This window comes from Dermochelys coriacea, chromosome 9 (assembly GCF_009764565.3).
Source record: "Dermochelys coriacea isolate rDerCor1 chromosome 9, rDerCor1.pri.v4, whole genome shotgun sequence".
Taxonomy (NCBI): Eukaryota; Metazoa; Chordata; order Testudines; family Dermochelyidae; genus Dermochelys; species Dermochelys coriacea.
Window position 1 is genome coordinate 85204769 of NC_050076.1, and position 12773 is coordinate 85217541.

The 12773-nt window shown below is 41.0% G+C and overlaps 1 protein-coding gene across 2 annotated transcripts in view; it reads right to left on the reverse strand.

Annotated features, from left to right (window-relative positions):
* Positions 1-897: 897 nt before the first annotated feature.
* Positions 898-12773, reverse strand: part of LOC119860921 (putative bifunctional UDP-N-acetylglucosamine transferase and deubiquitinase ALG13) — a 46236-nt gene continuing 34360 nt past the window's right edge. For both annotated transcript variants that reach the window (XM_038415121.2, XM_043492110.1), the window contains exons 22-24: positions 7221-7261; positions 5871-6051; positions 898-1878 (exon numbers count right to left, since the gene is read on the reverse strand). In XM_038415121.2, coding sequence (XP_038271049.2) covers positions 1604-1878; positions 5871-6051; positions 7221-7261 — 497 coding nt within the window. In that variant the 3' untranslated portion in view covers positions 898-1603. The remainder of the gene's footprint in view (positions 1879-5870; positions 6052-7220; positions 7262-12773) is intronic.

The window sequence follows — 12773 nt, forward strand, 5'->3', positions numbered from 1 at the left end:
GGCTAACTGGGGAACAAAAGTTCTCGCATTACACTGGGTTTCAGTTCAAGGACTCTATAAACAGCAGCCAAGGTCTGCTCTGTCAGACACCTTGCCACTGCCTCCCTGGACTACTACTTACTATCAGCCTTCCCTCAAGCCTTTTCCGCTACCCCTTTCTGGGCTCTTTGTAATGAACAGCATCATCCAGGGTTTCTCCTGAGAGGTCCAGTTTCTGTCCTTATGTCAGGATCAGCCACAGGAACTTGCTCCAATCCTGTGTGTCTTTCAGGTAGCACTCCCTGGTCTTCCTCCTTACCCTGCAGGAGCTCTCTTATTCCTGCAGGTCTTTCCCTTCTCATTACCGAGAGAGCCTGCAGAGTTCTTCCCTTTCTCCCTGCAACCTCTTTCTGCTTCAGGCTGCTTCTCTTTATAGCATTCCCCAGCTGGGCTTCATTTTTAATTAGGCCTTGCTTACCCTCCAGGTGCAACCAGGTGGGTTAACTGGCCTCTCAAGCCCACATTAAGCCTTTCATACACTGTGTGGGGTAGACCCTACCACCACCACAGGGACCTAAAGTGTAAGACAGCACGTGTGTCACACGCACACAATAGTCCTCTATGAGTATGACAAGGAAAAGTATCAGTTTGTACAGCAGCACCTCATTGGACTATGATCTGATAAGCAACAGAAAGAGTTTTGTACTGCACTGGCTTTTTGGCAGTAAAACAAGTTTCTGCTTGATGTTATCTGCATTTCACTACTGACAAAGCAGGAATTTTGGGGAATATGTTCAGTCCAATTGTCTCCTATGTCCCATAAAAAACCCTATGTGGATTTCTTAACACAAGCCTCTTAATCTACTTTATAGGAACATTAAGGAGGGTTTTTTGGTCAGAAAAGATGACTCATTTCCATAGGTTAGATGCTTTTTTGTTTATTTAGTGCAAGTCAAACACCACTTCTACCACCATTTGTGCAGGGTGACTTTCACGAACCAAGGCGCTCTCACAAATACAACCGGATACAGCAGAACAGGCCAACGCCGAGCACTCTCCCACCTTCTAACACTTCAAGACTATACTGAACAAAATTAAACAGAGAAAGAACTATAACAAATAAGTAGTTACTATTGGAGAATACACCTGGCTGACATGTTTTGTTCAGGACTGGAAAAAACAGCCTATTTCAACAGTAATTACTTTTCTCAAATGGACTGGGACCCAACCTCTCTCCTGCTTACGTAATGAAGTAGGTTACCATTACAAGCAAACTGGTATAATATGCAAGATGCATTGTTCTCTTGTGCAAGAGAAACTCCTCCATACATTGTACTTATCGATGAAGGTAACTGATAATTTATATATACTGGCATGAAAGACAAATTGCATTATTATATATTATGTACAGTTAAATATAAGCTTAGGGTTCTTTGCTATACAATAGTTTTACTTTCCAATATGCTCTAATAAAACAATACTCAAGTTTTAAACATTTTTACCATTAACTGAAAGAGAAACATGTAAATGAAACACAACAGCTACACAAATCCACTACTGAAACAATACTAACAAAGAAAACAAGAAAACTTTAGTGCAAGAAGTGAGTTTACATCACTTGGCCTTACATACTTTGAGGTACATAATGGGATACGGGATTAGATGAGGTAACATAGCTGACTTGATGCAACTGTCCAGGATTTACAGTATTATGAAGTCGTGAAGAGTTACCATACGATGGATTTGTGGGATGCCAAGGACTAACATAATGATAGGCAGGTACTAAAGAGATGCAAGAGTCAAACCCAGGTAGAGGTGGCTGGCCATAGGGATCTGTCACTACTGGATAATATACTGTTCCATGGGATGGAGGTGGAGGCTCTACATTTTGGAAAGTACCTGAAAACAGAGTCGATATATTTTAACATTTTGGCCATTTTTATGCAGTCCTTCATTTTCATTACAACTGAAACATTTATGACACTTAGAACATATCTAGATAAATAATTTATGCTCAAATGATGCGTACACTGACAAGGAGACCATCTCAGCTCTTGAATAAGTTTGGAAGGCAACCTGCTCATTCACAGATGTGTCTCATATCTAAGTATTCACTACCTACTGATTGTATTTCTTTTTGTTGAGGCTCAGAGGAAGGGCAGATCCCCTTTTGAACTTCTCTGGGGGGCTGCAGGACAGTAGGGGATTTAAAAAACAAAAACAAAAGAACACCTCTCTTTGTAACCTCTGACCAGATACCATGGTGATGGATATGGGGTAAAGAAATGTAATAGAATAGGTTATAATTGCAGCAGAACTGCAAGCCTGTGTAATTGTCATTGATCAATTAATAGTTTTGGCAAGATACAGTGACAAAGACATGCCAGTTTCTACCATGTTTACTCCATTAGCCCAATATCAGACACTTTTAATGAGGCCAGACATCTGACCTTTGACATCATCTACTCATTTAACACACAGTCCCTTTCCCCCCACCCCCTTAACTCCAAATAAACCTATACGCCTCTTACAAAACTGTTGGGTTGGGCTAAGTGTTGCTGTAACTTTATACACCGTGGAAGAGAGAGCCAGTGACAATGGCTGTTTAGATAGCCAAGACACCTAAGAGAGTCCACTAACTATGGTTCCAATATTCCCTACTAGTACTCAAAATTTAGGGTTTTTTTTTAAAATACAAGCATTATTTTGGTTTGTTGTGGGTCAGCAAAAAAGGTCATCACAAGGTGCAAACATTTTTAAACACACAACCTCCCACACAGCTTTGAAAAAAGTCCTTTCTAGAAAAGCAGCTAGTCTATCAAGGTCAAGCCAAAAAATAATTTTGTTTCTTGATGGTGTTACCTAGCCCTGAATATCAGTAATTCTAAATCATAAACTTAAGTAATATATCAGAAACAGCAGATACCTAACCCTAAGATAACCTATAAAGGAGCAGGGCTCACAGTCAATTTTGATTTTTTTCCAGCATCTATCCCTGGCTGCAAGTAATGAACAATAATTTTAAAAATGATAAAAGATATCTCCTGTCACTCCTGTCACTCAGAGCATACACTATCCTCATTTTACAACAGAACTCTATCTTAAACCCCCCCCTCCCTCACACACACACGTACGTTGTCACCAATTCCAGAGGCCATGATATGCAATTCATCATTCATCTCATCTAATGGGAAATGTAAACAGGCCCTTTACACTACTCCTGTGAGTCACAACAGTTAGCCACATTGGTCTGCAATTTCAGTTGACAAAGCAAGGAAAAAGGACTATCAATCAATTATGTCAATTGGTAAACAAACAGTAGGATGCCCATTTCTACTTAAAGAAAAGAAGGACTTGTGGCACCTTAGAGACTAACATTTATTTGAGCATAAGCTTGTGGGCTACAGCTCACTTCATCTGATACATTCAGTGGAAAATACAGTGGGGAGATTTATATACACAGAGAACATGAAACAATGGGTGTTACCATACACACTGTAACGAGAGTGATCAGGTAAGGTGAGCTATTACCAGAAGGAGAACCTTTTGTAGTGATAATCAAGGTGGGACATTTCCAGCAGTTGACAAGAATGTCTGAGGAACAGGGGGGTGGGGGAGGGGAGGGGGCTTCCACTGACGTGCACGGGCTGAAATTGTGGAAAAGCAGCATCACTTGCCCCATAACCTCAGCCGTGCAGAACACAATGCCATCTACAGCCTCAAACAACTCTGACATCATAATCAAAAAGGCTGACAAAGGAGGTGCTGTCGTCATCATGAGTAGGTAGGAATATGAACAAGAGGCTGCTAGGCAGCTCTCAAACACCACTTTCTACAAGCCATTACCCCCTGATCCCACTGAGGGTTACCAAAAGAAACTACAGCATTTTCTTAAGAAACTCCCTGAAAAAGTACAAGAAGAAATCTGCACAGACACACCCTCTGGAACCTCGACCAGGGGTATTCTATCTGCTACCCAAGATCCATAAACCTGGAAATACTGGATGCCTCATCATCTCAGGCATTGGCACCGACAGTGGATTGCCTAGCTATGTAGACTCCCTCCTCAGGTCCTATGCTACCAGCACTCCCAGCTATCTTCGAGACACCACTGACTTCCTGAGGAATTCATCGGTGATCTTTCTGAAAACACCATCCTGGCCACTATGGATGTAGAAGCCCTCTACACCAACATTCCACACAAAGATGGACTACAAGCCATCAGGAACAGTATCCCCGATAATGTCATGGCTAACCTAGTGTCTGAACTTTGTCACTTTGTCCTCACCCATAACTATTTCACATTTGGGACAATGTATACCTTCACATCAGCGGCACTGCAATGGGTACCCGCATGGCCCCACAGTATGCCAACATTTTTATGGCTGACTTAGAACAACGCTTCCTCAGCTCTCATCCCCTAATGCCCCTACCCTACTTGCGATACATTGATGACATCATCATCTGGATCCATGGAAAAGAAGCCCTTGAGGAATTCCACCATGATTTCAACAATTTCCATCCCACCATCAACCTGAGCCTGGACCAGTCCACACAAGAGATCCACTTCCTGGACACTATGGTGCTAATAAGCGATGGTCGCATAAACACCACCCTATACCGGAAACCTACTGACCGCTATGCCTACCTACACACCTCCAGCTTTCATCCCAGACCACACCACACGATCCATTGTCTACAGCAAAGCCCTATGATACAACCGCATTTGCTCCAACCCCTCAGACAGACAAACACCTACAAGATCGCTATCAAGTGGTCTCACAACTACAATACCCACCTGCTGAAGTGAAGAAACAGATTGACAGAGCCAGAAGAGTACCCAGAAGTTACCTACTACAAAGGCCCAGCAAAGAAAACAACAGAACGCCACAAGCCATCACCTTCAGCCCCCAACTAAAACCTCTCCAATGCATCAGGGATCTACAAGCTATCCTGAAGAATGACCCATCACTCTCTCAGATCTTGGGAGACAGGCCAGTCCTTGCTTAGGGACAGCCCCCCAACCTGAAGCAAATACTCACCAGCAACCACACACCACACAACAGAACCACTAACCCAGGAACCTATCCTTGCAACAAAGCCCATTGCCAGCTGTCTCCACATATCTATTCAGGGGACACCGTCATAGGGCCTAATCACATCAGCCGCACTATCAATGTGATATATACCATCATGTGCCAGCAATGCCCCTCTGCCATGTACATTGGTAAAACTGGACAATCTCTACGTAAAAGAATAAATGGACACAAATCAGACGTCAAGAATTGTAACATTCAAAAACCAGTTGGAGAACACTCCAATCTCTTTGGTCACTCGATTACAGACCTAAAAGTGGCAATTCTTCAACAAAAAAACCCTTCAAAAACAGACTCCAAACGAGAGATTGCTGAATTGGAATTTATTTGCAAACTGGATACAATTAACTTAGGCTTGAATAAAGAATGGGAGTGGATGGGTCATTACACAAAGTAAATGTCCTCCCCGCCCCCCGCTGTTCCTCAGATGTTCTTGTCAACTGCTGGAAATGGCCCACCTTGATTACTACTACAAAAAGATCCGTTCCCTCCCACTGGTAATAACTCACCTTACCTGATCACACTCATTACAATGTGTATGGTAACACCCATTGTTTCATGTTCTCTGTGTATATAAAGCTCCCCACTGTATTTTCCACTGAATGCATCCAATGAAGTGAGCTGTAGCTCACGAAAGCTTATGCTCAAATAAATTTCAGAGTAGCAGCTGTCTAAGGTGCCACAAGTCCTCCTTTTCTTTTTGCAGATACAGACTAACATAGCTGCTACTCTGAAACATTTCTACTTAAATGGCTCACACTCACATTACACAAATGGTCATCCTAAAATACTAACCATTTGCTGTTTCCAGGGGAACTTGCCGGACATCATTCCTCCCAACATCAGTGTACAGCTGAGGCACTGACTGATCCACCATGGGGGCAGGCTCAGTGTATGCTGAGTAAGCTTCTACAGGTGATGGCGGTGGTACCTGTTGCATGTACACCATGGAATGCCAATAGCTCTGATGGTAATACTTAGGAAATTCAAAGTAAGGATGAGAAGTTTTATAGCCTGTGTGGGTGTGTGCACGTGCAAACACACTCTCCTCCCCCACCTCAGTAGCACTTAACAGGTTTCTGGAAATGTTAATGGTTAACAATGTTGTACACAGATTATATCTTGCAGACTGCCAGAAAGTCACCAACCCCCCCCCCCCAGCACTTTTCTCAAAATTGTATTATACCCTCTCGAAGAATTAAAAGTATCCCCCCTACACATCTTATCATATAGGAAGAGAAGGCATTTTGAGGAATTTCTATTGCAGAAGAGGCTGGCATGTGTCTTAGTCTGCAGCATATCAGCATTATCTATTCCATCAGAATCAGAGGGCAGATGTAATTCTAGTACTGGAGTTACCTCCTGCTGGGCACTAAAATCTCATACCACCTTTTTTGGTGTGCAACATACTAATAAATATAGAGAAGGTATTGCCAGTAATTTAGTGTCTATTTATTAGTAATTTCTAGGATGTAGAATGTCTTATTGCATTCTGTAAGGTCCTTATCCTGACAGGTGCCAAGAACCCTCTACCACCATAGGGTGGGTGGTAAGAGTCAAAAGGAACCCTGAGCACTGGGGCCCCATACCTGGAGAATAATGCTCAAGTTTCACCCCTGGATTATTAACAACAACTCTAAAGTCAACTAGATCACATGGCTGTTTGAGCATCAGCTGGGAGTGAGGCGTTACTATGCACCCAATTGTCATAATAGAGATCAAAAGCTGGTGCCTGGATTCTGTTCATGTTCAATTGCCTTGGGCAAAACACATGGGGACCAGGAGAATTTTCCCACTGATTTCAATAGGCACTTGACCAGGCTCTTAACCTTAAAACTTCTCTATGCTTTACCAACTCTTTCCATATAAATGGAAAGAACAATGCTTTACCCACCCATCATCATAAAACCACTGATATGAAACTCACTACATGTAAATGATCTTTATGAGTTTCACAATTTACAACTCAAACTTTCTGCACTGTAAATTTAGTCTCCTCAAGGCACAAATGCATGTACCAATAGCCAAGTGCACAGGAAGCAAATTCAGAACACTTAAAAGCCCTGTTCAGACACATCAATGCATCTGTCAAGACAGGTGATACTGTACAAGCAGTTTACCATGCCATATCTGACGAGCACTTACCTGCAATCCCAAATTAAAATAATACTGCAATACCTTTGTATCTGAAATTAAAAAAAACCACTATAATTACTGAGGATTGTGGACAAAAAACACCCAGAAACAGTCATCTGTTTGTGGTCTTGTAAAACTATGTAAATGAATAAAAATAAAATTGATTAATTGGACAGCATTACTTTTTCTGAATGTATTTTTAGAATACAGATTTCAAAATCTGACTCAATTACTTTCAAAAGTCATATTCTTGAAGTTAGCACGTGTAAACAATCTATTCAGTTTAGCGCAATAAAAACTGGATTAAAAACATTGACAATACATTAACAAGTAACATTAATAAGCCAAAACTAAAATTAAATGTATTGCTATAAACTGTTTGCTCAATGATGCTCTTCATAGAATGACTATAATCCATCAATGGTTATTACAAACCTTAAAACAAATGATTAATATATTAAAAAGTATAAATTACCATGGCCTAGATTTCCAAAAGTGACTTGCTATTTTGGACACTCAATAGGGCCTGATTTTCAGAGGTTCCATATTCAAACCAACGCTTTCTGAAAAATCAAAGCCTGTTGAAGTTTGTCAAATTGGGCAACCAAAATGTAAGGCACCCAAAACAGTCATTTTTGAAAATGTAGACTTAAAACTTATGTTGGAAGCAACTTCCCAAAGATTTGTAATTTAAAACAATTAATGTTTTTACATATTAAAAATGTGTTTCTTTGGGCAACGGGAATAATTGTAAGAAGAGCTGGTATACACGTACAATAAAATCCCATTTATCTGACCCTCCATTATCTGGCTCTCAGGGTATGTCTACAATTACTGTGGATTGATGCTGTGGTGACTGATCCACTGGAGGAGGTGGGGGAAAGATGTCAATTTAGCAGGTCTAGTGACGACCTGCTAAATCGACCGCAAATCACTCTCCTGTTGACTCCGGTACTCCACTGGAACGAGAACTGTAAAGTAAGTCAATGGGAAAGTTTCTCCCGTTGACCCAATGTGGTGTAGACAGTGCAATAAAAGTTGACCTAAGCTACGTTGGCTTCAGCTACGTTATTCACATAGCTGAAGTTACATAATTTAGGTTGACTTAATCCCATAGTGTAGACCAGCCATCAGTGTTAACCGGACCACCACCACACACAGGTGCAGCATGGGGCAATGTCTGCAGTGGTCCCTAGATGGTGATACAACATTGCACTTTCCCATTATCTGGATTTTTGATTACCCAATCTGGCCCTGGTCTCAATTATATTGGATAAATAGGGTTCTGCTGTAGTCTGCTTTACTTCTGTTAAAACAGTACTTTAGACACAAGAGTCCTACGAAATGACAGCAGAGGTGAGTGTGTTGATCTGGCCTGAAGAAGAGCTCTATGTAAACTTGAAATCTCTCTCACCAACAGAAGTTGGTCCAATAAAAATACATTGCCTCACCCACATTCTCTCTCTAGGAGCAGAGGTGAAAGTTCCTTATTATGGACTTCCAACATCATGCACACAGAATATGAATGCATACCTACGCACATAGATAGTGGAATACTGTGTTTTTCTTACTTTTATTAGGTTTATAAGATTTTTATGATAGCTGTGTAAACTTCCACAATATCCAGAGAGATGGCATTTTAATCTGTTAAAAACCATGGATAAATCAAAATGACCAAAGCCGAAATCCAGAATTTAACATACATCTGACTACAGCAAAAAGGTATGGAAAGATGTATCCATTATCTGACATTATTGGGAAATACTAGATTACAGATTGGTTAGGTTTGTTGCCAACTATTTACGAATAATTTTTTTTTACCACCACAGATAAAATGTCACTTCATTTTAAATCTACAGAAAAATTGCTTCACAAAATGTGGCTCAATGAAACTAAATTTTGCATTCTATGTAATGCAAAAAACGAAAAGGTCACTAAAATACTATGTCCCCAAACTGATTTGACTGATAAGCATCTTCTCTGCAAAGAAGAGCACTACAGACCTCTCTCCAAGGGCCTGTGGTCCCTCCATTTTCACTATGAAAAGAAGAATGCATAATGCCAGTCTGAAAGCATGCGGAGGATGGAGTACTTTGCCAGCTGCCCTATCATAAACCAGCAGCAATTCATCTGCAGCCACTCTACACATACAGAAATGCATATGGTTATGGCATGTATGACTAGGCCCCAACACCCAAAACTTAATGCTATCTCTATCTATTATTAATTGCTGCTCTGCAATTTTTACTCTGAGGCACCAAGATATATGTGCGGCTAAGGGAAGTGGGGACCTGCAAGGAGCATGGTGGGCAGGCATTCCACACAATACCAAGATTTGTGGAGTTGGAATTAGGATTCCCCCAGATCTTCTAGCTCTATGCAATAATAAAAAAAAAGCATGCCACCTCTCTCTCTACACAGACGCTGACACCCCTATCCTGGAAGGATAGAATGCACCCAGTTTTCTGCACCCTTCCAACTTGCATTTTCCAATTTGCTTCCATCCAAGGGAAGAGATAATGTAGTCCTGGGCAATTATATGGTACGCTAAGGAGTAATCCCAAAAGCGAGGATGGCCTTTAAAAACTGTTCACTAAGAATAATCGAATTTTGAACTCAGAAAAATACTTCTCCCCAAAATGTGAAATGGTCTAGGATATTCATATTTGCAATTCTGGCAGGAATATACAGTTTTTTGTTCTACAGTGCAGTTTTGGAAATGGGTAGAAGCAACAGTAAAATAGAGTCTTTGACTGGTCTCTCAGTGACTATATTTCAGAGAGTTAGGGAAAGAAATGGGTAACTTTAGTTCCAGATTAGGGGCCTGCATTAAAGTTAACTGAAAAATTCCTCCTAGTTTCTCAGCTCCCTACAGTAATACGGCAAAGAAAAAAAGCTGTAGCACTTACCTGAAACAGACAGATGCTGCATGTGAACAAGAGAGTATTACCAGCTCAGATCTGCAGTGTTCTTCTCTGCATGCCAATTTGCATAGCACTCAGGTTTACTGTGATTTGCAGCAATTAGGAGGCTATTTCTTTGAGATTCACACACAATCCAGGAAAACAGACAAAGAGGCAAAGCTCCACATGACTCACTAAAACAGGTAATCTCAAGATATTCACATATCACTGATTATTTTAAGAAAATGTCAACCACTGCTTCTGTTCCTAATCTCCAAAAGTGAATTTAAAAAGTTCTACACCTCCTACATTTTCAGAAATAAATCAGTGGAAATCTGTTTGGGCAGGACCATGGGACTAAAAAAACCTCACTTAATTCTGTACTTCAGGATTTCATTTTATTGATATTTACAGGTTTTTGAGGCCGTTTCGTTTTTTAAACAGAAAGAAAGAATTAAAACCTAACCATGGAATGGAATGAAAGATGGTTAGTTCCTCCATCCCCACTGTGGCCACCTCTCATTATTTGAGATTTCAAAACAGACCATAATCTATCCAGTTATCTGTTAGTAAATCTGCACAAATTCTTCCCCACCCGTGCAGGCAAGGAGTTTATGCTCCTGAGGGCCATCCTAGTGACACTGCTTTGGCTGTGACAATGTTAACCATAATGCTGCTGAAGCATTAAAGTATGCTGGAAGAGCAACATAAATGCTTTCTCTATAGTATCTAGCAGCAGACTCATTTACAGTTGGGGAAAATTAAACAAAATCTAATATTACTTTTCAATTATTATGCAAATCTATGCAAAGTAAGCATCAGTTCTAAGAGCTGAATGGAGCAACCGTTACATAGTGAAGCTAACAGAACACAAGTTACTAGAGAATGAAATGACAGGCTAATACTGAAGATAGTGATGTCTGTGGAACACTGGACCAGCAGCAAATGCAGGAAGGAGCCAGTTTTTGTTTATAATGCTTTAAGTGTATAGAAACCAGAATAATCTTCAGTAAAACAGCCACAGCGTGACACCTGCCAAACGGAGCAGCAGTGAGGCTAGTGAGATTCAAGATAGTAACAGTCACGAAGAATTTAGTGTCACCTTACAAGACCTCAGGAAATAGTTTTCTGGATAAGTACTTTACTAGTGCAGTCTCTGAGAGGCTCTGATCTGTCTGGAATGCGAATGCAGGGAGGGAGAAACTGTCTCAAACACAGGACTCACAAAATAATCAGATATTGACAACTTCAATAAATATAATTGAGCATGCAGGAAGAGGGTGCGCATGCAAGCCTCCTAAATTAACTTGGGGGAGGGGGGTGAAGGAGGGAGGGAAAGGGGAATCCGGAAGAGATTCTGAAAGTTCGAAGAGATGTGGATGTATGAAACAGCAAAAACACATGGGCCTGGCTTGGACCTCTCTCCGACTCTTGCAGTGACTACCAAACCACACCAAGATAAACACTCCTCACATGCACAACTGTTCAGTCAAGCTTTAAAACAAAAATAAATAGCGCAAAACCAAAAAAATTTTCTGTTTTGTCCTTTAATAGTGGTAGATGGAATCCTGCTGATGAGACTGAATGAGCTGTACAAATTCCTCACTTTATTTTACACGTCAGCAACTGCAGGGTTGGCAGAGTAAAGGTGTGTGTGTTAGCAGGATGTAGTGGGGTACTGCTAAAAGAGGGAAGAGTTCAGGTTACAAGAGCCACCTTAACTGCACATTTCCTGGTTTTCAGACATTTGAGGTTTGCTCAATTTAATGTTCTGCAAAGGGATGACACACCAACATTAACTCTTTATGAACATCGTTTTATGTCACTGAATTTCCTGTTTTGTTTTGTAAAACAGGAAAAAAATACATTATAGGCAGTAGTTAGTAGTCATTTAGGCAGCGTGTGTATCATGCCCCACAATTTGCATACCAAGCCAAAAGCAGCCTGTAGTCAGCAAGCTCCACTTCAAGGGGTACTCTTCACTCTCCTGCAAAAAACTTCTGCATCCTCGCGATCCAGGAAACATCCAGAATTCATAATCTTGGCAGCACATGCATTTCTTTTCCCTCAGCAGTCAAAGTACTAGTGCTGTCAGTTCCAAACTTCTGCATGACAGGTCTTTGTAAACACCACATTAATCTGCCCCTCTCCACATACCCTTGGGGCTAGTAAAATACAGATGTTTTCGAACAACCAAAGAGCTGCCTATCACCTAGGCACATTGTCCTCTGCAGCTGTAGCCCCTTTCCCTCATCCTATTCCCCACTGTCGTCACACAAAGTCCTCTGTCTCTAGCTCTTTTGTTCCCAACAACAAGAACTTTGGTTAGACCAGCAGTTGACTATTTCCTGAATTCACAGTAAACCTCCTCAAAGTAAAAACAAAATTATAATATAACAGATAACCTGTAGCAAGCAATGAAGATTTAGTGACTCATGTTGCACAGGTGTAGAAAGGTTCTGACTAGAAATATCAGTGACAGGGTGCTCAGCAAGGGCAGCGTCATCTGCATATTCCCTCAAACTACGCAGGCAAGCATTAAGTCGCTGCATAGAAACCCTCTTACAGTTTATTTCCTCATTGGTGCATACGCACTATAATCCTTCCAAGCTGCACATTTATGTAGGTGATGTTCTTAAATGCTGTTCACAGTTTGGGC